Below are 27489 nucleotides of genomic sequence, written 5' to 3' on the forward strand. Positions count from 1 at the left end.
ACCCACTTAAGTGACCCATAATGCACACGAAATAGCCCTATAAAATCCTTATTTTTTTTCTTTTTAGGGCTAGAGCACGGGTCTGGCCAATCGGGCCTGACCGAACTCACCAGTAGGGCCCCGAAGTTGATCTGACTCAAAATGGGTCAGACTCAGTATCGCTTCAGTCGGGTTTGAAACTACGTTGTTGGGTCAGGTCCGTATAGGCTGGATCCAAACAGGGCCCCTACATGACTCAATTTAGCCCCTCAACCCGATGGAGTTGAATCAGGTCAGCGAGACCCTTCACTCCTAATGTCGCCTTGGTCGGTCTGGTCCCTTGACTGGGCACCGAACCGACTTAGGTAGCTAGTAAAGACATGGCTCAGCAAGCACAGGACTGATCTGGTCCTGTGCACTGGGACTGAAATATTTAAGCTCGGCTAAAACTGGCTATGTGCACAGGGGGGGCGAGTCAACCAAAACCAAATGGTCGAACCACCTATGTGCACAGGAGGTCGGGCCGGCCAAAATCAAATGACTGAATTGGCTATGACCGAGTCAGCCAAAGGGTTGAACCACTCAAGCATGGCCGGGTCGGCCCGACCAATGACTGAACTGCCCGACCCGACTGTGTCACCGAAAGCACGTCGGATCGGTCTTGAAAACTGAACCGATCATGACTAACCTTAGGTCAAAAATGAGGTTGAGAATGGCAGTCATCGACCTCAAAGCATCCGACGATAGTGGCTGGCGTGAGCCAAATGCCACGCACACCATCGCCGCTCATGGTCGGCTCTGAAAAAACACCGATGGTGGCTTGGGGTGAGCCGTATGCCCCAAGTCATTGTTGGTCATCGACTTCTCGACCGAAAACCCAATTGATCCATCAAACAGAGTGGGGAGTTGCAGCGTCGACCGACGATCCGACCGGCAACCGAACCCGACCGGCAACCGAACTCCTAATGGTAGATGATCAGAACGTATCTAACGATGGTCGAAATCGACCCTGGATGCCAACATACACAGTGCTTAGCAGGTGCTCACCTTCCTGTCGATCGGTGATGACCGAATTCGGCCAGGGTGCCAGCGACTCCAACGAGTCTGGTGGACGCCGAATTCGGCCCTGAATCCATACGATTCCGGCGAATAAACGCACCCAATGGTAAGGATGATGGATCAAGCACATCCGACGATGGCCAAAATTGTCCCCGAATGCCAGAGAGCTCGATTTAATCGATCATCCACCCATCTGTCATTCGACGTTGAGATCCGGTAACAACCCACTCAGCAACCAAAAAAAGGAAAACCCCATTCAACCGGTGGAATCAAGAATGGACATGAGCGCCAACTGTTTGGCGTTCAGACTGGATGACCGTCTGTCTGGTGGTCCGAACAGAGGTAAGCCCCACTCCACCTGATGGCGGTTTGATGATCAAGGAGGATGGCGTCATCGTCCGAACAACAACCTAACATAGGGCACCATGGTCTTTCCTGCTCAGCAATCATAATGGGGACAAAACCCCATGTCACCCGGAAGTGATCTGATAAGGATAATGGATCATCACCGTAAAACAAAAAAATATATATATACAAAATACATGAAATCATTTATTTTCAACGATTCAACGAGAACATAAGCTCTGATACCAATTATTGGATTCAAAATCCATCAAAAACTAATATAGAATCAAATACATGTTCTCGTTAATTCATTAAAATTGAAACAGAATAAAATTAAAAGTAGAAGCGATACCTGAATCCATAGCGCTCTGGTTGATCGTTGATGGTATGATCTTCTAGAACCTATATATTTGGCCATTTTTCTTTCTCTAAACATAATAAGAGGGATTGAATCTCTTTCTGACTTATTTGAAATCTGAAGAGGGAGAGACTATATATAAGGTTTGAGAACCATAACCTAATGTATTTAGGAGTCTGTCTCCAACTCAACCCATTACAGAGTTGTAAATAGGGTAGGACTCTCCACATAGTGTATCATACCATATAAGATACCACAGGGCCCATTTGGATTAGATCACATGAATCGGGCTTGAACCTAGGACAACCTTACAATGTGTGGTTCAACGTATATAGGCCCACATGATTTTCTAACACTTCGATCATGTAACAATACCCCTTCGTTCTTTCATAAAGACCTCCTGGGAATCCCGCTAGCGTTGTGAGACTCATCAGTTGTAAGAGTTGATTATACCTTTCTGCAGGAATGCGGATTCTTGGCCTCAGATTGCTCTGTTTCGCCTGAAACAATTCTAGCACTTGCGTCGGGAAGGAGCTTCCTCTAGCCACTACGTTGGCCCACGAACTTCCTCTTTCAGAGCCTTTCATTCCACCCTCCACTAATTCGACGCCTTTCATACCACCTATCTCCTGCTTCCCTCGATCCAATGGCAGCCATTCTTCTGCTGTTATCGGGATGTTGTTTGTTTCTCTTGCCTCCATGGAAGGCCCCAAATGCAGAGGAGGTTGTTTCGACCAAATTTGACGTAATGGATGTGTTACAACCATCTTACCCTTAGATCATAGTTTTTTTTTTTGGATAACCCAAGGGAACCTCCCCCCTCCCTCCCCACCATCACTGACTGCACATGGCTAGCCTCCTGTTGTTAAAACCCTTGAGGTCCCCCTGCCCACACCTAGCTTTGACCTTGTAGCCATGGGTTTCGAACTTGTGACGTCCTGTGGGCTCATTGAATCATAGTTTTTTTTATATAAATATGTTTTTTTATGGTTTGAAAATCTAACATATACATCAGAAAAACATGATCCAAAGGTTAGTTTATGCTAAACTTAATATGTACATTACATCTAAAGGATCAGATGTGCAAAAAAAAACAATAATAAAAATAAAAACATTATATTTTTTCACTACGGTACCTTACCGCGAGTGTAACCAACATTGCCCCTTTATTCACTGGTAAATGTATTGATTTTTTAGATTAACTGCTTAACTTTGATATTTATGTGAAGAAGCAGACGTATGATCCCTTGTACCACAAACAGAGAGAGTATTACTTGAAAGACATAAAAAAACTCGATGGACCAGATGACGTAGAAATACAACAAAAGTGAACAAAGTGTACTGAATTCCTTTCTTTTCTTTTCTTTTTTTCTTTTTCCAAAAACTTGTATTAAGGATTCAAGTCTGAGGACCAGTTTCATCTCCAACTGCGCACGTTCTTAACCTACGTCTTTTTTTTTTAACGAAAAGAAAATTTATTCATGAATATTGTTAACAATTATCTCGATTTTCCAAGTGTCAATGTTGATCAGCAAATTTGCACCCAACCAATTAGTAGCTTCTAGACAGTTTATCTTCTAAACCTTTCTAGACATTTCCTAAAAACATGCATGTATTATTTGTTTATCCCTACTTATACATGTGTTCATCATTGCTTATTCACTAAAAACCATGTTTTGGATCAATATAATTTAACAAGCAATCTGATTTTCTTTTGTACAATATAAGCCATTTATTTTAAATCGCTTTAAAAACAGATTTAAACGTGAATGTTTTTTGCCAAGTAAGCTATAAAAAATACATTTACAAGTTTCAAGTAAATACTCAAAATTTTGTCCTTTCAAGACATCTTGGATGTGTCCAAGAGTTAAAATGTTTAGAAGCTATATATATGGAAAACATTACCTTCGTGGGTAAGGAACCCCCTAGTGAGAAAACATAATATTACCTTCGTGACTAACGCCACCATCATCCTTTCATTACCATTCTAGGGAGCGAGAGCTTCAAATACGTCAAGGCACAAGCACAAGCTACAAGAGAGATGGGGATTGTGATCCCTAGGCAATACATTTTTTCAGTTGGATACAGTTACGTTGGGTAATCTCAATTAATCCGTCAAGTGATTTTTAACTTGGCAACAATAGCAGGTCGCTCAATGACATTTGACAGCTGCAATCTCTTAATGGCCAAACCTTTATGCTGCTAAAACATTTTGGGATACAATTTATTGAATTATCCTTAAAACATCATCATCTACAAGCAACGCAGAAAAAAAAATCATATTTGTGCAGAGACTGCACAGGCCACAACATGCAAAAGAGAATCAGAACAAAAATGGAAAGAACAAACAAATTCAAGATCAAACCAAGCAGTGGGATAAGACATCTGATACCCAAACCCCTCAAGCCAAATCCAAGAAAATGGCTCAACACCATGAAGCAGAATCTGTTTGATAACTTAGATCAACGTGATATAGCCTATATTACTCAGAAACTGTCAAGGAAGCAAGTCTGGATGCAATCTTGGCCATTTTGTAATCTTCGCGCAACTGCACAAACCTGCCATTACAAGCAAAGCACCACTGCTCAGCACCTCCATTCACCATTCTGCCACTGATTGGTAAAAATTACCCAAGACAATATATTACATGAATACTAGATTTACTGCATACCTGAGAGCATCAGCTCGAATGTTTGGGCTTCCTTCAAACAAGGTGACAATGCTTTCAGGAGCAACAATAAGAACATTGGCCATGCTGAAACCACAGTAAACTCAGTAAGCATTCAGAAATGTCCTCTAACAATTAAGGACTGTAAAATATAAACGACATCAATAACTTACATTCCCAGCATCTCAAAATTTTCATCAACCGCTGGAGCATTGAAGCTCCGCACAAACTCCCCATACTCTGTTATATCACGTTTTAACCGCAGCCCACCGCTGCAAAAGAAAATCAGAGCAAAAATCAAACCTGAACTTGGATATTACAGACCTAATCTGATATACCACAAACACGCAATACAACCCTTGGAATTGACTGGCAAAGAGCAAGGTGAAGGAAATATCTTGAAAGTTGGGATACAAGCATAACCACACAACTTGTCAATCCTTTAGTAACATAATAATAACTCACTGAGGGACAAAGAATATCATATTGCTTAAATGTTTAAAGTGGTATCTCTTGCATGTTGTTATAATTTATATTGTTCAATGGTTAATGCATACTGATTAATTACCATGCATAACACCAAAGCTTATCAAAATAAAACACCAGCTAAATTGAGGAAGGAAAGGAACTTTAGGAGTTTGCACAAGGAGAATTAACAGTTGCAGTTAAAGAAAATGTTCCTCACCTGGGACTGAAAGTAAACCTTTGCCAATGATTAAGAAGCCCCTTATGCAAGCGGTTGCCCTACAGAAATTTTAAGTTCCAGTCATCCCAATAACTAAATAAAATTCATTGCATAATGATATTAAAAAGATAGTGACACATTGGAGGGTTGACAAGAAGAATTGCACTAAAATATTACAAATGAGAGAACAAGAGCTGTAAGAGAACTGCCAAAGCTATTTTTCCTCAACCAAAGATGTGATTTATATTTCCTATAGCATTCACAGGAAGATAAAGCCACAGCAGACATTTAAAGATGGTAAATAAGCAGTACGAACATAAAACTAGGAAATTATCATAGATATATGCCTAAATATCCAGTAATAGGTTCCTTTTTTCTTGGGGCGAAATGACATCCAATAGTAGGCTCATGCCCCTCCCCTTCTCAACAATAGGTGCATCATGGCTATTTCTGCCGTTTGACCTAATACAGTGCAAGTGTGCAACCCTGAATAACAAGTCTACAAACAAACATGTAGACATTCATTACTATCTTGTATCGTAAAGTAGAGTTCTATCAAAAGGTTATTCTGTTTATTATCCAAACTAAGATTTGAGGAAATCTGAGAACTTTTCAGCAATAGAAGATTTCACTGGTGATCTGCATGCACATCTTCCATATTCACTGCTTTAGTTGACAATGTGATGGCAATTCACTAACACCATCTGTAAGGACTGCTAAAAATTAAGAATTGGCATCACAACAACAAACACAAAGGAGGACCAAGCCCATTAATGCCGAGCTACAGCAGTCATTTAAAGATGGTAAACAAACGGTAACATAAAACTAGGACAATATCATAGATATATGCATACATATCCAATAATAGGTTAACTTTTTTTTCATGAAATGAAATTCAATGGTAGGTTTGTGCTCATCCCCTTCTCAACAAAAGGTGCATCATGGCTATTTCTGGAGTTTGACCTAATACAATGCAACCCTGAGCAACAAGTCTGTGAACAAACATGTAGACATCATTACTATTTTGTATGGTATAAGTATATCTTTCTTAAAAAAGCTATTCTTTTTTAATACCCAAACTAGGATTTTAGGAAATCTGACAGAACTTTTCAGCAAGAGAAGCCTTCACTGGTGATCTGCATGTGCATCTTCATATTCACTGCTTATAGCTGACAATGTCATGGCAAATTCACCAACACCATTTGTAAGGACTGCTAAAAATCAAGAATTGGCATCACAACCCAAAGAAGGACCAAGCCCATCAATGTCAAGCTATTTATAAAGGTATAAACAAATTTTCAATTCATAACTTCAAAAGCCACAGGACATTTTACTTGTCTCACTCAAATTTATCAAGGCATTAGAAATTATGTTTTGAGATCAATGATGCGCATTCCTGTAATGAAACTATAAAGAGAGTACAAGTGGGTGCCTCTTATGGGTATACAAGAATACAAAAACATACACAATCACACAAGCCACTTAGAGGCTAAAACAAAGAGTAAAAAATATAGATATTATTGAGAATAAATGCTTGAGAAAGCATTAAGAGGGGGAACACCCCTATTTACACACACACACCATAGAGCCACTGGGACCTTCCCAACGGCTAGAAATAGAGCTGTTGGGGAGGTCCCAAAAACACTATGGGTCTATTACCTAAATGCCCTCAAGTTTACAACTTAAGTACTAAGTTATAAAAATAAAGGAAAAATTTATAAAATACTATTGTGCCCCTAGTGGGGCACAGCCTATTACAATACTGTGAAAAGACCAAAGTACCCTTAATGGGTATTTCCTATTACAACACTATAAATACTATAATATATATATGTACAATGTGAATTATATATATATATATATATATGTTACAACTTAATAATTTTATCCTCTAAGATCAAACTTTTCATGCAATCCACTTTTCCCTTTCTTTTCTATAATTGTTATTTGACCCTCCAGTCATTTTTTGGCTTCATTTTCCGCTTTATGGATAGTGAAACTTTGAATGAACATGTATAGCATGTATGAACTGTATCAGAACATCCTGTTGATTTCCCAAGGCTAATAATGACCCTCAAGTTCCAAAAAAAACATCTGAGATTCTGAAGGATTTAAAGGAAAAGATCTAATCACCTGAGTTTCTTTAAGACCAAAGAAGGGTTGTTGTTCTTTTTGTTTTCAAGAGTTACTTCATAGAACTCTGGATAGACAATCTATTGTGTTACATCATGGACATGTAATGTTCGACAGAATATTGTGGATTACACTGCCATAATGAGTCAATGCAATAATCAACAACTTCTTGTTGAAAAAAATTACAGTCATCCTAAATGAGCTTTGCTAGTTTGTGCATCAAATTCCACCAACTGCTTTATAGATGATCTGCTGCAACTTCTTGAATTTATAACCAAAGCTAATTGAATAATGCTACAGATAAACAGTGTGCGTCCTAGCAGGAAGTTGTAGACAATTCATAACAACTGTAAATGATAAAAATCCAGCATCAATAGTACTTCTAATCTTAGGGTTACAAACGAAGAATATTCAATAAAAGGAAAACAGAAATATACATGAGAGACAACAAGAGATAAGCATGCAATTATTTCAATTCAAATTTCAGTTTCCTTTAAAACGAAACTAGTCTGCCAAGAAGCACTCAACAGCGAATGAATGTGCCCAACATCAAAGAGAGGCAGGCAGTTTACTGGCTCTTAAAGATTCCCTTCCCACCCAAGAACTAATGAAAAATATTAATAGAAAGCATTTTATTCAAAACTGGAAATATACAAAGCTCCTAAATATCACTGAATCAGCATAAATGAAATAAAATGAATGCCAACACAAGCAAATCTTAGGAAAAATACAAAAAGAAATGTATAGCCATTCCAAACATGCATATGGAATTAATGTATATTTGTCACAAAAATTAGGAATTATGACTGCACACTAAATATATGCACCTCAAGCCAGCATGCATGTGTGTGTGTGTGCATGTGTGTGTGTGAGTGTGTGCACACGCGTGCATGCACATGTGTGTGTGTGTGTGTGTGTGTGTGTGTGTGATAGAAAGAGAGAGAGATGCAAAAGAATTGGGAGTCTACGTGTGCACGTGTGTCTATCGCATTCTCACACACATGTCAGCATTCCTATTCTTCTAATTCTATCATTAATCCAGTAGCACAGACAACTTTTAAGATATGCCAAGCAACATGTTAATTCATGGAGAATGGATGCTAGGTTATCCAAGTTGATCATCTTGGCAATTGCCTGACAACCATGCTTGGTGCTTGTGGAGAGCAAGCACAACTGCTTGCACTAAATTCCACCATAAAACTTCTAATTTTCCAAAAACGTAATGTCACTACAAGATTATGTAAAGACAACTGACTAAATTAACGTACCAAATCTGTGAGAAAAGCTTGCTTGTTAAGCCCTTCTAGAGCACTGTATGCAGTATCAAGCACACGAGAGAGGTATGCAACAACTCTGTAAAAAGCTGAGAGAAATGTCAGATTAACAACTACTTTGTTACTTCTTTCTCCTTTCTTTGTTTCCTTAAGCAACCAGCATCACTGTAACAAATCAGCCATTTATAATTGCTTTTTGGAGTTTAAAAACTCTTAATGTAAAAATCTGTACCTTATACAAGCATTAGTAGGTCGATGATCAGGGGCATTCCCATCATCAGGAGTCCGATAATCTGATGCCTTCTGTTCACTGGAAAGAAGTCGTTCTACCTGCATAAATTTTCAAAGTTCAATAAGATACATCATCCTGTATAACAAAAAAAAAAGGAATGGTAAACATCAAAAACAATTAATCATAGAGAAGACCCAAAGACCACTATAACTTGAACACACGCGTGCGTGCACACACACACACATCAACAAGACTGCACATTGAGAAAGTGTTTACATGAACAAAAGCAGCTGCATATGAACACTATGAAAGGAGAAGTTAATGGATCACCATTGCATGTTCAATAATCTTGGAGATGAAAGCATCAAATTTCACATGGCAAATGTGAAAAGAGAGAGAAAAAAAATCAAAACAAAGAACTCCTCAAGAAGCATCTAAAATTACAACTATCACATAAACATATGCAAGCATCAAGCATACTGTTAAGCTCCAGCAATAACAGCATGGCAAGTTGGCAACAAATCAGCGGGAGTTTCAGATTCTGTGAGTAAAAATTTAAAGAAATATATAAAGAAAAGTCTAGCAACTAGATCATACTCACCAATACTGATCTTGTAATAATATTTTTTAAAGGTTTTCCCAGAAGAATTTAAAAACAAATGGCATTTCCCGGAAAAACCTAGGTTTTTTTTAAAACATGTGCAATGGTCATTTCTGGTGGTTTGCAGGCTACAGTCATGTTTTGTAGAGCAGTGAGGAAACTTCACATGGATGGATGATGGACCAAGGTTGCCAGACTAGGAAGCAGAAGCGGGAAACGATACGGGAAGCGAGAAGCGATGCATTTTAAAATGTATAGGAAGCGGAAAGCGAGGAATATTATATATATATATATATATATAAGAATTGAATGGGCAAATAAAAAATAAAATAAAAGTGACAAATTAAATTTCATGTTTTTTTAGTTTAAGAATTAAATTTTTAACAAAATCTAAAAATGATGACTACCAATTTAGAGAAAAAGCACATGGAAGTGAGTGAGAAGAATGAGATAAAACACATAAAAAACAAGAAAAGTTGAGTAAGAGAAAATATACGAAGAATAGATGAAGCGTGTAGAAAGCATAAGAGAAGCGTGGGGGAATCAAGGTTCTCATCAAGTTTCGAAAGCACGGAGTATCGCGCTTCTGAAGCGAGTTTCTGGGAAGCGAGCTTCCCACCTATCTGAAAAGCTTCTGGTAACTCTATGATGGACTAGCCTTCCACCTTCAAACATGCTTTATGGTTTTGCAAGTCTTGGACTGTGGAGAGTTCAAAGACAAGCCCTATGAATCTTTACCATAAATAGTGTGGCCACCTAGAGTACTTCCATCCTTAGATGGTTGATTAAACAAAAGGATGACCATGGCAGCCAACTACATTCCCTTCATACCTGTGCTTCGGTTTTGCAAGTTTCATATGGTGGTAAATGTTGAGATGTGTATCATGAACATTTTTTTTTGTGCAAGCCCGTTGCCATACATGAAGTCTCCTTCTTGAGATGGTCTTTGATAACTCATGGCAATGGGTTTAGAAAGGGAAAACATGGGAGTTCCTTGAGTGTTAAGGTAAAGAAAAAAGGAAAGAAAATGGGTTGCTTTCTTTTGGAGCAGTAAATAAGAGAGAAAAAGAGGTAATCTTTCTTGGAGGAGATGAGTTTCTTTGGAGGGAATATCAGGTAGGCTCTCTCTTGGGTGTTGAGAGAGAGAGGGTAGGTCTCTCTTGGGTTTGAGAGAAAGTGGTATATCTTAGGTTTAGAGAGGGTGAAGATAGATCCAGCATAGTGAACAGGTTTGATGGATCGGTGGTTGGACTACATGCATCAGCATCTTTCTGGTGTTTTAAGACGACTGAGGTTCAAGGTGCAGTTGGTTTGGTGCTCTCTTTGTTTGTTTTGCCTCTCTCATGCATTTGCATGTGGCTTGGTTATTCATGATAAAAGCTCTCGGTACTCTGGCCATGGAGGTAGGCACATCACTGAACCTCGTAAAATCCTTATTCTTGTGAATGATTTATTTCTTTGTCGATTATATTGTGTTTGTGTGTGTTCCCTAGTTGTATCAATATCGGATCCGACCTACCGTGATCCTGGGCATGAGACCCAAAATCACAACAAAGAATTGTTTTAAAAACTCGCTAAGTCAACCCAGTGACTCAATTCGACTCGGCCATTTACTAGGTCAACCTAGTGAATGACCTAGAATTTAACAATAACTCCTGAGTCTGTTTTAGCACGACCCATCCCAGTCATACATACATATAACATATTTTTGTATATATCTATGTTATATATAGGGATGTAAACGGTTTGGGTGCAACCTGAATCCGATTCCATTAAGCGGGTATGGTAGCCAAATATGGATCCGATTAATAATTGGATATCCGGGTTTGGTATTAAGTTTTGCATTCAAACCGGAACCCGAATCCGACAAAAAACCCGACCCGATTAAGTGTAAATACCGGGTTTTAAGCTAGTCGGATCCGGGTTTGGTTTTATCTTTTTCCATTTGAATCCGACTCTGAACGCGATTAGGCCAAACCCGATTAAGTCGGACTTGGTAATGCCCAAATCCAACCCGAATCTGAACCGTTTACATCCCTAGTTATATACAATAATAAAACATATATAACATTAATATGCATATTATGTATTTATATATGTAAGGATAAATATACATATATTAATAATATAATATATAATAAACATGTTATAAAAATATTACTTTGTATACACATGTATATTGTCATACATATTACATATAATATTATGAAATAATGTTCCTTTATAGTTCACTATTGGATCTGACCTGGAAAACCAAAAGTGTTTAAAGTTTAAACTCCTTTAGTAATCCACATTAAGGAAATGTATCGAGCTATGTCGCTGGCTACTTTAGATATACCTTAGCAGTTAGCACTGTCGATAAGGTAGTGACTTTAGGAATCACCTTTCTGCTACCATATGTACATTTTCACAATGAGATAAAATTCATTGATGCAAGTACACATCAATGTATACTCCACCATCCATCAGAGTCAATTTCATTCTCCAATTTGCTCCAAGACTAGCAGTCTAGCATAAATCCAGAGCATCTACCTGACTAGAAACATTAAAAACATGGATATGCCTTGCCTCCTTCAGAGAAACATGCACAATATCAAGGCCAGAATTAATCATTGGGTGGCTAAGACCACCATCTACAAACTGACAAGCTCTTCTAGATAACTTTTTCATCCACTTATCATGAACTTGGATACATTCTAATTCATTTACTACTTTAAAATGCCAAAGTAGTCACTCAGAAGGCTCCTCCATGGGTTATGATGTGCACTTTTTATTCCCAATAAAATTATTACTGAAGAGAAAAAACTTAAGGATTATGCCCTTGCAAGCTTATGTATTATGTGCTTTAAAGACATTGAATCAGCCTCATACCTCTTCTTGAGTTTGGAATTTTCTTGGGTTCTTGGATTAGAAGACACGAAAGTGGCAGCTGAATGCTAGTAGATGATGTGTGAAAGCTGCTGGTGCATTTTATGGTGGAAAAGGGGTGCTATCTTTTATGAATAAACCATGTTTTAGAGATGTTTTAATAAAGATCGACAGAGAAATTTTGGTCTACACTTTTTAAGCTGCCTGGCTAAGGCTAGTGTGATCAGGTCTTCAAGTATAATTTTTCTCTTGCCATTTTCAAGAAAAGAGAATTAAGAGGCAGGGGAACCTAAGGCACATAATGCTGAGTGTGATACTCAGCAATCAAAATATACAACTAGAAAAATGAGAGTTTCTGGCTGGTCCACCAATCAACCATCAATAACCACAACTAACATTTATTGGTTGGACACAATCCTGTAACATGGAAAAGTAAAAAAAACCACTACTTCTTTAGTACAGTGTCACTGCATCATATCTAGTGAAGCCAAAAGGAATACAAGGACACTGGTTTCTACTTGCACACCAATTATGCATGTCTTATGTTAAACATGACAGAAGATCGTGCGCATGCATGAGAGTAGCCCTTCTATAATCAAGCCTAATGGTCAAACATCAGGAACGAATTGGCAGAACACTAACATAGACAGAAAGTATTCGACTTCAATCACAAAGTGGGTCAACTCACTGAAGAAAAAGGTCTAACAGAGTAGTAACCAGCAAATGCTTAACCTACCTTAAAGGTAAAATTTGGTTTTCAATGCTAATCCATGCAAACTAAAAGAAAAGTGCCGCAAAAAGTTCATTTTTCTAATGGGTTGTGTTTGCTTCCCACCTAAAACAGCAGTCAAGTTTTCACACATAATTTCTAACCGTCCATGCTACTATTACTATTTGCACTTGTATACAAAACAGCAGCATAGCTTTCAACAGAGAAAACCATTGATACTACAAGCCCTATGGACATGTACTCGGACAAAAATGCCATCATCTATATAACTTTCCACCTAATTCTCCATGAGTAAAAGTTTAAATTAGTAGGATGCCATGACTTAGGTGGGCAACAAAAAATCCTGTATAACAGCCAAGATAATAGTTCCCTGAATCCCTGTTCAGCCTCTGATAGTCAATTACTATCAAAGTTTATATTATTCACAACTCCTTGGATAAAGGATTTCTTTAACTATTTTAATTTAGATTCAAGGCAGTCTGAGAGATAATGCAATAATATAGATCCAAAACTCTTGACCCTTTCCAATCATTCTTCTTTTTTCCCGTACAAAAAAATTCACTCTAAGTTGAGCAAGATATACACTTCTGGGAAGCAATTAAGCATCATATTGCTAAATTGCTACTCGATAATACCAAATGAAAGCATATGAACAATCACATACACAAAAATCTGAAGATTTGATATTATACAAATAGTAATATCTTTATCAACTTGTGAATCTCAATCAAATGATAAGCCTTTCACATTGATATGGCGATGGAGACAAAATCAAAGAGGTTGAACAATGAGGTATCAGTAGAACTAACATGAAAGACTGCCAGGTATATTTACAACCAGGTGGATATACCAGCGCCAACAAACTCAAAATTACCATGGTACTAAAACAGAAATTTACAAACAAGTCCAATGTATACCTGTGTATATGATCAACACTTTGGGTGCAAACCCACTAAAATGTATCAATATAATTAAATATTATTAAAAATTAATTGGAATAGTATCCAATGGATAAATGATGTGATTATGGAACTGATTTAGTATTCATGAATATGAAGAAATGCAACCAATTGAAAAAGCAAACCTCAGCCATCACAGTGTCAATACACTGCTGGAGACCCTTCATTGCAGCACTCTCTGCACTAGACATGGCTGTTGCCATTTCTTCACAAGAGGCAGCATGAGCACCATCAACAGGTAGCAAAAGCCTAGAAATTGTGTTTGTGAAGTACTGCAGAGAGCAGATAAAAGTAAAGAGAAAAATATAATTAAACAAAAAAAACAGTTAATTGTATAGCATATAGATAACATAAGAAGTAATTCTGAAACCAACATACTTGTTGAACAACAGCAGCATTGCTGGCTGCACGCTGCACAGCCACCATAAAAGATTTGATACTGCTTTCACCAGCTGCTGCAGCAGCCTCTGCCTGTAACCAAATAAAACCAATCCATCTAAGTTTTCAGCTGGATCATTTACGTAAAGAAACGAAAAATTGTAAAACATAGAGCAATGAGAAAGCAAGTAGCCCTAGCACTAGAAAATCCAGTCCCCCTGGTGAAAATTACAAAGCACACAAAGCAGCAAAAGTTTCCCATGAAAGATGGTGAAAACTGAAAACATTATTCAGTTGGCACTTTATGCATATGTAATGCAGAAGCATATACCATAAATCTTCATACAGCACTGACCAAACAGAGACAGGAATAAGAAACAAAAGTGTCCTGAAGATAATTCTTACAGCAGAAGCAGCTGCAGCAGCAACCCTACGACTGACACTTGTTCCAATAACAAATCTGTCCCTTAAGGCTGTGGCATCATTAAGACCTTCTCTAGTCTTCTCCAGGCCTTCAGTTGTATATTGACTTACCTACAAACATTAATCAATGAAAATCAGCTTTCAGCTATGTTGTGAAACCAATATCTAGAGACAACTAAAAATTCTTTTGACTTACTTGATCAAGCAAGCAGGTGAAAATTGTCCTGACATTATTTGCAAGGATAGATGGCTGGACAGAAAGCACAAAAGATTTACTTCAATCACCATTCTTCAATTGATTGAATAATAACTATTGCAATTGCATTGAACTTTTCAATCTCAATGACTATATGCAATGTATGCTTGCAGCGAGCAGTTTCAAGTAAAAACTTAGTGAATTTTCAACGAGAAACAGCATGACAAGAAGATGATCAAACATAAATTCATCCCAAAGAAATTGCCCAAAGTGAGTGTTAACAGTTCACACACTGTAAATATCATAAATCTTATTTTCAGCAGGCACACAAGCCAGGCATGATATGTTTTTGTTAAATAAACAATAGGACAAACTTTATTTAAATCACAACTATTAATCTTATAAGCTTGGTAATTCAGCTCAACAGGCTTGTACATGGCCATGTATGAGTTGAACTAGGAAGCTCAATGCAATAACCAGCCCTGAGAATTCTTAGATGCTTAATTACATTTTAAGGAAGAAAAAAGATCCATTTCCAGAAGGATCATGAGATGAAATCTGCAGCATCTCCAGAAAATAAATATTACCTTGCTTTTTGGTACAAATAGACTCTCATCAATATCAAATATATACTATGTGCTCGTTCAATTCAGAAAAATATGATTTTAGTCACTGGTTAAGGTAATAGATACACAGTTGGAATACATAAAAGGCACAATAACATTAATAGAGTGCTACAATGTTGTAGGTGATCTTGTCAATCAGTTGCAGGTTTTTCGATTGGCATGTCAGTATGTACCACATGCACGTATCTATCTATCACATATTTAAACTGCAATAGAATTGCATTAAATTCATGACACAGAAAATGCTAGGAACTGATTTACTGTGACACAACCTTACCATGAGATACAAGTGTCATACATGACTAGACATAGCCTTGGCACAGTAAAATTTCCAACAGATATACAATGAGGTATCCAACTCTGAACACTTCCGTTCATAAGTTCGCTGCTCTGAAGTGTCAATCATTACTTCTTTATGTCATGACACAACATCAGATATGCACAAATACACAAGACAGAGATTTATGTCTCTTTTCCCCTTTGTTGCTTGAACAACAATTTACGCAGCTGAAGAGTACATAGATGCTTACAGTGCTTGACACTCTGTAATGTTTTGAATTGAAACATACAATATCTGGTTGTCTGTTCAGAATCACAAGTATATCAGTAATTTATTTTTTGTAATTTTATGCTCATATTTCATATGAACCATCAACATCAAAGAAGCATCTAATAAAATTATGAATATTATTAGTCTTTTTGTGTGTGGGTATTACCAATTTAATAGCATTGTTACTTTATAATTAAAAATTCAAAGTTATTCATCCAGATATGTATAGTTATCCATTTATTTACATTCATATTTATGTTATACTTTTACGAAATATCTTTCTACTTGTCTAGTTTTTATATGAGAAAAGACAACTAAAAGAGCTAATTTCACCTGAGCAGAAAATAATATGCATCTACTGATTGCCTCCTCATTCCATCGCACTATCTCAGTCACAACAGTAACCGAGATCTGCTGCTGTGAAGGTGGCACAGCCGCTGCTTTTGAACGTGAAAGAGAACCACTGCTTGATTCAGACTGTTGTTGCATCCCAGCACGCAATTCTTCCATCTACCAGAAAACAAAACAAAGTAGGTTAGAAAACCAGTCATTTTAATCAGAAATTCAAACAATGTTTTTCATAAACATTAATTGAGTTGAGTATACCTTTGCTTGATATAGCTGTCTTAGAGAAGCTTGCTCGTATTCAGGATACTCATCTTTATGGGCAGTAAACAGAGATTCAGTGAGACCTGAATGAAGTAGTAAAGTGAGGAAGATCTTTAGCAATGAACATGTGGCACACCAAATATGTTAAACAATTTATCTATCACTACAACCAAACTGATGCGGCTTTATCTTACTAGCAAACTCTTAACCAAACTGTAGCATCATGTGACACAAAACTCATGCCGTCAGTTTGTTTAGTAGAAAATGGGTTGTGATTGTGACATGCAAGCAGGTTTTTTAGGAACCTCAAAAATCAACGGTCCACAATGTACCAAAATTTCACAACTCAAAAAATCATATTTTTACATTGACAAAACATAATCCAAGGTTTGACCCTCAGCAAACAAACCACGTTGAACACATCTACAGAGTTTCAACTGGATTAGACCATAGAAAAAAAAGAAAGAGTACATCAATACATATCTAATATGAACAAAATGAATATAAAAAAATTTGGTATCATAACATCATAAGTCATATAATGAATCTTTTGAAGAAATCTGTCATACAGCAAGTTGGTGGGCATAATGAAGAATCATTAGTAGGATCACTGTTGTGCAAATAAAGTGGAAGCAAACTAGTGATGTGCAGTAATTAAGTAACTATATAATATGAAAGGCTATGACAACTTCATACTAACTTCAAATAGGAAAGAATGAAAAAATAGACTGTTGTGGCCAACCAATGTATATTGATCAAGGAATGATGATGATGTGATATATGTGCATATGCATGTGTCTGAATGCGGGTATTACCAAACCACCTCAAATAAGTAAAGTTCTGTAATGCTATAACCACAAGAAAAAGTGGATAAATCACCTTCAACATCCAAGTCACCACATCCCACTGCACGCAACTCCTTAGAAAGTTCCAGGGTCTTCTCATATGCAACTGCAAAGATTCTAAGATACTGCACCAATGTCATCACAGAATGAAAGACATAAGAAAACAAAAAAAAATAGAGTAAAAATACAAAGGTGGAAAATTAGACACAACAAATTGAACCCACCAGCAAAAGGCCACCCTCGTCAATGGGAGGTAAGTTTACCAATGATGGTTTCACCAATAATTTATCAAGAATAGTTGCTACCCTCTGCTCCAAGACTCGCTGCATGCAATAGGCATGGTTAACAACCAAGCAATACCTTTTCTATTATTACCAAAACAATATTTCCCTACCATGTGTATGCTTGGTAATATAAATGGCTAAAGCTTGTTGATACCTGAACCAGGATTGACATGACATCGTCAGGGGCAGGGAAAACAGCCATTATAGTTGCAGCCTCCTTTCTAACAGTTTCTGTAAATTAATGATTTCCTGTCAACATATGTATAATCATCCCCTTGGCATTACCAAACATGTGGAAGACTATGGTTGACTGAATAAAACCTATAATTTCTTTGTAGAATGTTGAGAGACCACGTGCGATGTTGCTCGGGCTAGCCTGCAAGCCCTGATCTCCAAGTACCAACCTGGTGTCTGCAGTCATTACTTCTAAATCAATGAACATTGGTCGAGATGCAACATAATGTTGCATTGCACTGCTACCCCTGTTAAACTGCACATCACAAAAGTAAATCCAGATTAATTAATGGCCAAATAAAAAATATAACAATAGGAACTTATGGAAATGTAATTAAAGAGAAGGGACATGCCCCAAATAAATATCCTTTTAAATTACCAATATCCTAGCAAACCAAATTTAACAGAATTTGTTGCACTATGATAAGATAAGTAAATATCAGAGGGCACTAAATAAGGATAACCAACTCAACACTTGACCAAACTAGCCCAAAATTGGGTTATGAGCTCTAGAATGATTCTTTGGCTTGGCTGACCAGCACAAAAAGTTAGGGTGACACCCGCTTAAATAAAGGCTCAAACTAAATGTGTTTCACAATAGTGAAAAATAGCCATTTAGGAGGAAGCATTGATATCTAGGTTCTTCAAGGCATAAGAAAACCGATATGAAATAATGAACCACCACTACATCATCCAAAAGAGCTACTTAAAACAACAGATGGAATGAGAGCTCCAATATACTAAACCCGATCGAAGATTTTGTTTCTAAGATTCCCAATCGATTGTTAACAAATCATTCCCTCTTTTGTACATCAAATGGATCTTTTTTTATTTGTGTTTTTACAATGCCTCCTAGAATAATTAAAAATGCCGTGATCAAAATTTCTTAAGTAAAGCTGTCAACATCATTTGAGGAATTAGGACATGTGGAGTTAAGGTGGTCTTAGAAGCACGTTTATCCTACTAATACAGATCATGCGTCCACTTCCTATGAAATTTTTTAGCAATCGGAGAGCAAAATATTCAACAAAAATGCTTTTATTGCAGCTCCCACTCTCACACCTTGCTAGGTTGAATAACAACAAATCATATAGTTGTTTCTTTACTGAAAAAAAAATCTACACTTCACACTACTTTTTTTCTTCTAGAAGACAGGTTTTTTCCAGAAACTCAAAAATAAAAGTTCACAGAAAACAGAAAGGACATTAGGAGAAGAGACCTGATGATAATTTGTATGACAAGGAACAGAACACGTCTTTAAATCAGACTGGTGATATATGAATGAGGAAACCCGGTCCTAAAGTGGGAGGCTGGGCAGTAAATATATCATATTGTGATAGCAACAACCCATCATCCAAAGGTAGACTTGTAAAAAGCATTGATAATGTTGATCACAATCAGCATTGTAGAAAATGCAACAGCTCGTATAATAGGTTACACTACAGCTCTGTACTAGTAGCAAACCATTAAGATACACCCTACATCTAGTTGTGGCAACTGACCATAATTATACAAGAGACATGCGACAAAGGTGCATGATGCACCCACAACCCCAACCATCACCACCACCACCAAACCAACCCCCTTCCCCCAAAAAAAAATAAAAGAAAGGGCAGAAATGTGCCAGATGTTTGAAGTTAAATTGTGATCCTAGTTACAGAGAGAGAGAGAGAGAGAGAGAGAGATTAGCAAAGTGTCAGCTAATAGCAAAGGATGAAAGTAATTGGTAATCCCTAGCACAAACACCCAAATATGGATCTTGATCTCTCTATGTTCATCAAAATATAATTGCAGTTAGTCTAGATCATGGTTTATAGAAGGCTGGAACAAAATTCTCTGCAAATTTCTAAACAGTAAACATACAAAAGCAAAAATGCAATAATGGTAATGGGACACAGACCAGATCCCATGGCAGTGATCCAATTGTTAGAGAATGCAGCAGAAACTGATTCAACATAGCAGAAGCCAGAAGGTTTCAGGAACAACCAGGGGCATTGGCATGTTGGTAATTTGCCCACGAGGGGCATCTAGGACAGGCATTGTGCAATGGCAGATAGTTTCCTAACATTGTATTTGTGCAAAAATTATGTTGATATTGTATTTTTAAACTAATTTATATGCATGTACATGATGTATTACCATAAGGACATCTTTGTGATTGTACTAAACTTAAGACACACACACATAAATATATATGAGAAAAGTATTGGTATCCTCGTGAGTAAGGAACCTCCTAGCCGGAACTCATAGTGAGAGACTGCTTTGACCAAATCTAACCCCATGGATGTGTTCAGCATTGTCAAAATAGTAGGAATCGACTCTTGGATCGGATTTTTATGACGTAAAAATATGGTCCTATGAGGGTAGAAAATTTGGTACACTGTAGACCATTGATTTTTCAACCCTTGAAAAATCTTACATACACATTGGTCTGTAACATGATCCGAGCACTGATTTCTACTAACCCAAATATGTAGATCACATCTTTTTTTGGATTTATAACCCGAAGAAACCGCACCCAGCACGAAGACCTAGTCACGCTGGCTCAGCCTGCCATACCTATGGTCGTCATACCGGTGGCATAAAACTCTGAGGCTCAGACCCCTGCCCCTGAGGCTTATGTTAAACATGTAGATCACATCTGCAGGGCAAGATGTGCAAAAATATTAAACAATTAAAAATAATACAATTTTTTACTAAGGGTTTCCTTACCCATGAGGGTAGCAAACATTAGACATATATATATTTGCTACAGCCGTTTGTATATACAATCTAGAAGAAAACACCATTTTTTCAACTTTTTTGATATTTTTCTGCGGATCAAAACTCATAGATTCAACTTTTTGATATTTTTCTGTGGATCAAAACTCATAGATGTGATCTACATAATTTGTTTAGTAGAAAAGAGGTTTTGGATCATGTATTTGCAACCTGTAAGTAGATTTTTCCAAGGGCTTCAAAAATCAATGACCCACAATGTGAAAAATTTTGATAAATAAAAAAAACCATATTTTTACGTTGAAAAAATATGATCCAAGGTGTGCTTCCTAGCAAACAAAACATATTGAACACGTCTATGAGGTTAGATTGAGTGGAAACCAATTGCACCTATGATTTTTCAACTAGATTGTACATACTGTACACAATAGCAAATATTTATCTTATATATATGGGATAACATTTGGTAATGGGCCTAATGGCACAATTATGTACAAACGCCTCTAGATCTCCATGGTATAGGTTGTTTTGATCCATTCGGACTTTGTAGATGTGTTCAACATGTTCCAAATAGCAGGTACGAGCTTTTGAATCATGTTTTTTCTAGCAAAAAACACTATTTTATGACCCAAGAAAGTATTGCACATTGTAGGCCATTGATTTTTGAAGTCTTATGAAAACATGCCTACATGTCGTAATTGGACGATTCAAGAGCCAATTCCCACTAAGAAAAACATGTAGATCACATTTGTAAGGTTAGTTTCATGAAAAACAACCAAAAAATGGAAGAAAAAAGCCATTTGTACCTTATGTCACCATTACCAAATTTATCCCTCTATATATATATAGAAGGGGGTAGATGCCTATTCCAATCCGTGCCTACTGAGCTTCTGAAGATTCTTTTCATGTTTTTTTCAAATCCGGGTCATCTGATTATATAAATGTGTTATAGGAATGGACTCCTGGATCTTCTTAGGGTAGGTTTTTATAAGGTTTGAAAATCGACAGTCTATAATTTTCATAAATATTCAAGCTGAAAAAATCACATTATTTCATCCAAAAATGTGATCCAAGTGTCATTTTCTAGCAAATCGATCATGCTGAATGCATCTGCGCAGTCAGATTTGCAAAAAAATGCCCTAAAAATCCCCATTCACTGGTGGTAGGCACCTACTCTCTCACTATATATATATATATATATAAGATAGCATTTTCTACCGTCGTGGGTAAGGAACTCCTTAGTTATAACCATGGTTGCCAGTTGAGGAAGCGGGAGCGGGAAGCGATACGGGAAGCGGGAGTGGGAAGCGAGGCACTTTCAAAATTTTAGGAAGCGGGGAAGCGTGGGACCACTTAGGAGCGATTCGGGAAGTGTCTCGGAAGCGACCTAGGAAGCGTCTCGGAAGCGACCTAGGAAGCGTCTCGGAAGCGAGGGGGAAGCGAAAAAATAAAAAATAAAAAATAAAAAATACAAAAAAATTGAAAAAAACAGGGGAAGCAAGGGGGAAGCGTGGGGGAATCGAGGGGGAAGCGTGGGGGAAGCGAGGGGGAAGCGTGATGGGAAGCGCGCTTCCCATTAAAGGGAAGTGTGTCCCCCATTAAAGGGAAACGCGTCCCCCATTAAAGGGAAGCGCACTTCCCAAAAAAAGGGGGACGCTTCCCCCCACGCTTCGGAAGCGCGACGTTTCGCGCTTTCGAAGCGCGCTTCCCCTTTTAGCTAGGCGCTTCCGGTAACCCTGGTTATAACACATAGAGGAAGGTTGTTTTGACCAAATCTGATCTCATAGATGTGTTTGGCGTGGTCAAAATAGCAGGAATCGACCCTTGGATCATAGTTTTTATACATAAAAACATGTTTTTTTGAGGTTTAAAAATTTGGTACATTGCAAGTCGTTAATTTTTCAACCCTCATAAAATCTGACATATTAGTCTAAAAAATATGATCCAAAGGCCAGTTTCTCCTAGACTTAATATGTAGATCACATAGGGCCAGATGTGCAAAAAAATGTAAAAAAATAAAAAAATATTATATTTTTTCACTAGGGGGTTTTTTACCCACAAGGGTAGCAAACATTATCCCTATATATATATATATATATAGAGAGAGAGAGAGAGAGAAGATATGATGGTTATATACCATGATACCACATATAGGGAAAAATAATCAATGTCACAATAACTCTCTGTTTATGTCCTCAAGATCTGAAGGAAGTGTTATCATTCTTTTATATGTAGCTGACATGATTATTACGAGCAGCTCTGACAAACTTACTAAGATCTAAAGTGTCTCCTGTAAAACATATAAGATAAAACACTTGGATAGTTTGTGTTATTTATTATTTATATGAAGTGGAGATAGGCAAGAACCATATCAAGTTGTTACAACAAAAATAGGCATATGATATGCTTTATGCTTCAAAGGTATAATATGCAATTATGCATATTTGTGAACAAATTGACACCCAAGCTGTTATTATAAAAGCTTATTAAAGAAGATGGAGAGTTATATAAGGATATAAAAAGATATAAGAGCATGGCTGGCGCATTACAATACTTAACTATCACAAAATTCAAATATATATACGGTAAACCAGGTATGTTAGTTTGTGCATAACCTTGCAGTGGTTCACATGAAAGCCTTGAAGAGAATCGTATTTAATATGTTAAAGGCACATAGGGCAATGATCTCAAACATTTATAAGAATATTCTTTTTTTCAATGTCACATTTCCAGTTCATTGTTGGTTCTTCTAATTCAGACTGGGTAGGTGATCCAGACACAAGAATATCTATTCCAGAGCATTGAGTTTTCTTACAAGAAACCTCACAACCAGACGGAGTAAGAAGAAAAAAATGTCATACACAAAGATTGAATATAAAGCATTAGCCAGTTTTGTTGTAGAGATGATATAGGCAAGGAGTTTGCTGACAGCCTTGAAAATGAAACCACAAAAGTCAACAATAATTTGCGATAATATAAGTGCAATTGCTTTATTCTCTAATCCCATTTTACATGATAGGTCCAAGCATTTTCAGATAAATTATTGCTTCTCGCATAAAAGGGATCAAGTAGAAGCAGTAAGATTATCAAAACTGGTCAAGTTGTAGATATTTTCACAAAATGAAGTATCTAGACCTCAGCATAGCTATTTGAAGGATAAGTTCTGCATGTTCAAGCACAATGTACAACTTCAGGGAGGAGTTAAACAGTGGAGGTTTTGTATGTTTGTGTCTTTTACTTTATTAATGGCATCACTAATTGGTGGCAGATATTGTAATTCACTCACAATCAGCATAGCTATTTGAAGGATAAGTTCTTCATGTTCAAGCATGATGTACATCTTAAGAGGTAGTGTTAAGCAGTTGCAGTTTTGTAATTTTAGTCATCCTTTGTGTCGTTTACTTTATTATTGATGACACTTATTGGTCACAGATATTGTAATTCACTCACAATTAATTGTTAACACACCTCTTATGAGTTCAATCTTGTAATTTATAATAAATGTAGAATTTATGTTATTCTAGGGTTTCTATATAAATCAAAACATTATAGGAACAGCCCACACCTAAGAGAGAATTTCCTAAAAGGCCACAGCTGCAACTCCTAACCTCTTTTACCGCCATCAAACTTGTAATTTCACTTCTTTGATGTCAACAGTAAGTTAAGGTCAAGGTGACATTCTGATTGGTACCTTGATCAGATCAAATGTAAAACAAGCTTCAAATATTGCATCTGATGATGACAGAAGGTATATCATGGATGTGAGTATATAACATATTAACCAGCACTCTATCCATTTCCATGCAAGTAATGTGAGAATTGAAGCCTGATGCTGCTTGTGTATTCAATTACTTGTATTTTTGGTTTGCATGTCAGTACCATAAATTCTAAAGAAAAATGTTAAGCAAGTTTCCCTTTCCAAAGAAGTAAGTTGACAACTTATAACAGCCATGCAATCATAACCAATTTTATCATAATAGCAAACTCCAACACCACTAAGTGCATATACCAGATTGTTTCCCAAGAATTTTTTGTAATAAAGAACTAAGAAATTAATGGACAACAGTGGCGGTAATGGCAGGACCTGCAGTGTGCGTAAAGCTTATAATATTGCAAGTGTTTATTTTTATTTTCTAAATTAAAAAGTGAGATTAATAATAGGAAATTTTCAAATCTACCAATATTTGAATCATTTTCATGTTAATAAAGAGAACAGAAGACTATCACAATGAACCACCTGTGACAAAATTTTTGCACATTCCGCCATTGTGGGCAATTCCCGTCTCTGTGATGCTGCATCAAATCGTGCAAGCAATCTATTCTCAAGTTCTACAACACAAAATAACAACAAGCAAGGCTTAGTTAAGTGCATAAACAAATAGCATAAAGAAAGTCATTTAGTTCATCCTATACCATTGCAGTAATCCTGAAGATTTGCAACAGCAGTTTCAAGCCCCCTGCTTGCATTTGCAGCACCAACAACAGACGTTGCAGCCATACCATGTCGTCCAATGTCCTCCTCAGCAAATGCACCTGAAATGATGATTTGGGTATTCAATAAATAGCTAAGCACAAAACCAAAAGCACAAGTAACAATGCCTGTTTCATTCATAATGAAATCTAAGAAGAGAACACAACACAAGAAGAAAATGAAAGGAGCATATCTGCTTTGTTCATTAGGATAACAAAAATTTTACCCCAGATGATACTTGACCTCTCAAAATATTTATTGGGAGTTGCATAAACTATTATTCCCAAAAGAAAATTTTAGATATTTAGACCCTATATTCATATTAATAATGCTGAAGTAAATGAGAGTATAAGAATTTGATAGTGTTTAGCTAGATATCAAGACTTGGTTCGGAAACAAGGACACAAGCCAGAAAAATACAAGTTTTGATGATGAAAAGGTTGTAATCTTTATGTAAGGGAAACAAAAGGGTATAACTTATTTTGACAGAAAATAACAATTAACAAACCATTACCAGCCCCAACATTACAATGATTGAAGTTTGACTTTGAACACAATGAGATAAATGTTTGTTTTATCATTGGTCAGTCCACAGAAGCATAAGATTACTGTCACCTTCTAATCTTTTTGCATAGAGGTAGGTATATCTGGAAAATTATGTATATGTTTACATGATACCAATTATAGTGCAGAGATTACAATGAATGATACGTAGAGTAATGATTAACCATCTGTTACAACCTTGTTCAGATCTCACAAAATGAAGCAAGACTAAGTTCATTGGCTGGCTCGGCCTCCCAATAGTTTGATAACTTTAAAAACTCATGTCCATCACAAGTAACCATCTTTTAATAAAAAATAGGCAATATCAGACCTGCAATTGCTTCATGTAGTTCTTTTGCTCAGCAATTCATGCCCCTATATAGATGGATGCATGATAGAGTTTCCATATTAATAGAAACTGCATGTTTGATACCAGCATTGCTGATATTCAATGATAAAAAGGTTACAAGGAAATTTTTAAACAAAATGAACTTGAATCGCTGAAAGACCTAATCTGGAAGCAGTTACCACTATAACTCATTTGTGCAACTTCAAGAGATGTTAAGGTGAATCCTCAAAGCAATCATTTCTTTCTAATATCTCTTTCCAATTGCCAATCAACAACAGGTAGATCTATCAGATGTACAGGAACACATGCTTCACAAAGCAATGCATTTATCAAATTCAAAGGGGATTCAGTGACTGAAATGTCAGAATGAGCTCTTTAAAGCTATTCGGGACAAGATGGCAATGATACCTACGTAATTTTTGTGCAACAGATGCAGCCTCAGCAACACGGCTATCATCGGAAAATAGAGGTGACAGTTCAATTAGATCGCCCGGACTGCTGTTGAACTCCATCAAATACTGCAAATTCAAAGAGTATGTAAAATGTAATAATTTTCAGAAAAAAACAGATGCCCCATGAAAAATCAAGACGTACTAATACCTTTATCAGATCTATTGTTTGACTAGCAGTTTCTCTTTGAGAATCAGCACTCTGCATAATAGGCCCTAAATATATTTAGGTAACATGCAGCAGTTGAATCCTCCATGTTTATGGAAATAGTATTCTAAAACAATTACAAAATTGATGGTGCATCCTTGTACACAAGATAACCTGTAAGTGGTCTCCAATTTTAGCTGCAGTCTGCCCTACACTGGAGATGCGAGAGTCCAACCTAGCAAAACTATCAAAGAGACCATCCACACCTCTTTCCAACTATCAAAAACAAACACATCAAACAAATATCAAGCTCATGCCATTGCCTAATCCTTACAACCTACAAGAAAAGATAGATTCAAACTTTCATGTTTTACGACTTTCAACTATAGCACTAAAAATTATGACCAGAATTTTAGATGATTCTGCCGAAAATATTTAGTTATGCCGCAGTACAGATAAATGTCTCTTCAAAGTTCTCTTGAAGATTTTTCAACATCGCCTACATCATTTTTCCTATGTTCATGCCATTATAGAAAGTCCAAAAAAGATAAAAGATATGGAATAAATGAATCAAAAAAATAATTGTTTAGCAGGTTTACAATTTTTATTTTGCACATGTTATACTAACCTCAGAAAGAGTCTTGCGGTGCTTAGAATCTTGAACAGACACCTCCTTCTTGAGATTGTCAAGTCGTGCATCAATCTTCAAAAACAAAAGGTACAGATAGCTGATAACAGAATGCAGCATATAAACTTCAACACCAAACAGCTTAAT

The 27489-nt window shown here is 36.8% G+C and overlaps 1 protein-coding gene across 3 annotated transcripts in view; it reads right to left on the minus strand.

The window, feature by feature from the left end:
- Window positions 1–3951: 3951 nt before the first annotated feature.
- The window catches only part of LOC149831233 (exocyst complex component SEC10b-like), a 33861-nt gene continuing 10323 nt past the window's right edge, over window positions 3952–27489 (minus strand). For all 3 annotated transcript variants that reach the window (XM_090013756.1, XM_090013755.1, XM_090013753.1), the window contains exons 4-25: window positions 27343–27417; window positions 26889–26990; window positions 26718–26768; window positions 26530–26635; window positions 25168–25287; window positions 24992–25083; window positions 18124–18292; window positions 17957–18033; window positions 17743–17841; window positions 17553–17643; window positions 16671–16756; window positions 16398–16574; window positions 14889–14942; window positions 14675–14803; window positions 14270–14362; window positions 14017–14163; window positions 8734–8831; window positions 8496–8580; window positions 5095–5153; window positions 4583–4681; window positions 4413–4496; window positions 3952–4299 (exon numbers count right to left, since the gene is read on the minus strand). In XM_090013756.1, the coding sequence (XP_089869882.1) occupies window positions 4224–4299; window positions 4413–4496; window positions 4583–4681; window positions 5095–5153; window positions 8496–8580; window positions 8734–8831; window positions 14017–14163; window positions 14270–14362; window positions 14675–14803; window positions 14889–14942; window positions 16398–16574; window positions 16671–16756; window positions 17553–17643; window positions 17743–17841; window positions 17957–18033; window positions 18124–18292; window positions 24992–25083; window positions 25168–25287; window positions 26530–26635; window positions 26718–26768; window positions 26889–26990; window positions 27343–27417 (2169 nt within the window). In that variant the 3' untranslated portion in view covers window positions 3952–4223. The remainder of the gene's footprint in view (window positions 4300–4412; window positions 4497–4582; window positions 4682–5094; window positions 5154–8495; window positions 8581–8733; window positions 8832–14016; window positions 14164–14269; window positions 14363–14674; window positions 14804–14888; window positions 14943–16397; window positions 16575–16670; window positions 16757–17552; window positions 17644–17742; window positions 17842–17956; window positions 18034–18123; window positions 18293–24991; window positions 25084–25167; window positions 25288–26529; window positions 26636–26717; window positions 26769–26888; window positions 26991–27342; window positions 27418–27489) is intronic.

Source organism: Nuphar pumila, chromosome 7 (genome assembly GCF_984573655.1).
Source record: "Nuphar pumila chromosome 7, dmNupPumi1.hap1.1, whole genome shotgun sequence".
NCBI lineage: Eukaryota > Viridiplantae > Streptophyta > Magnoliopsida > Nymphaeales > Nymphaeaceae > Nuphar > Nuphar pumila.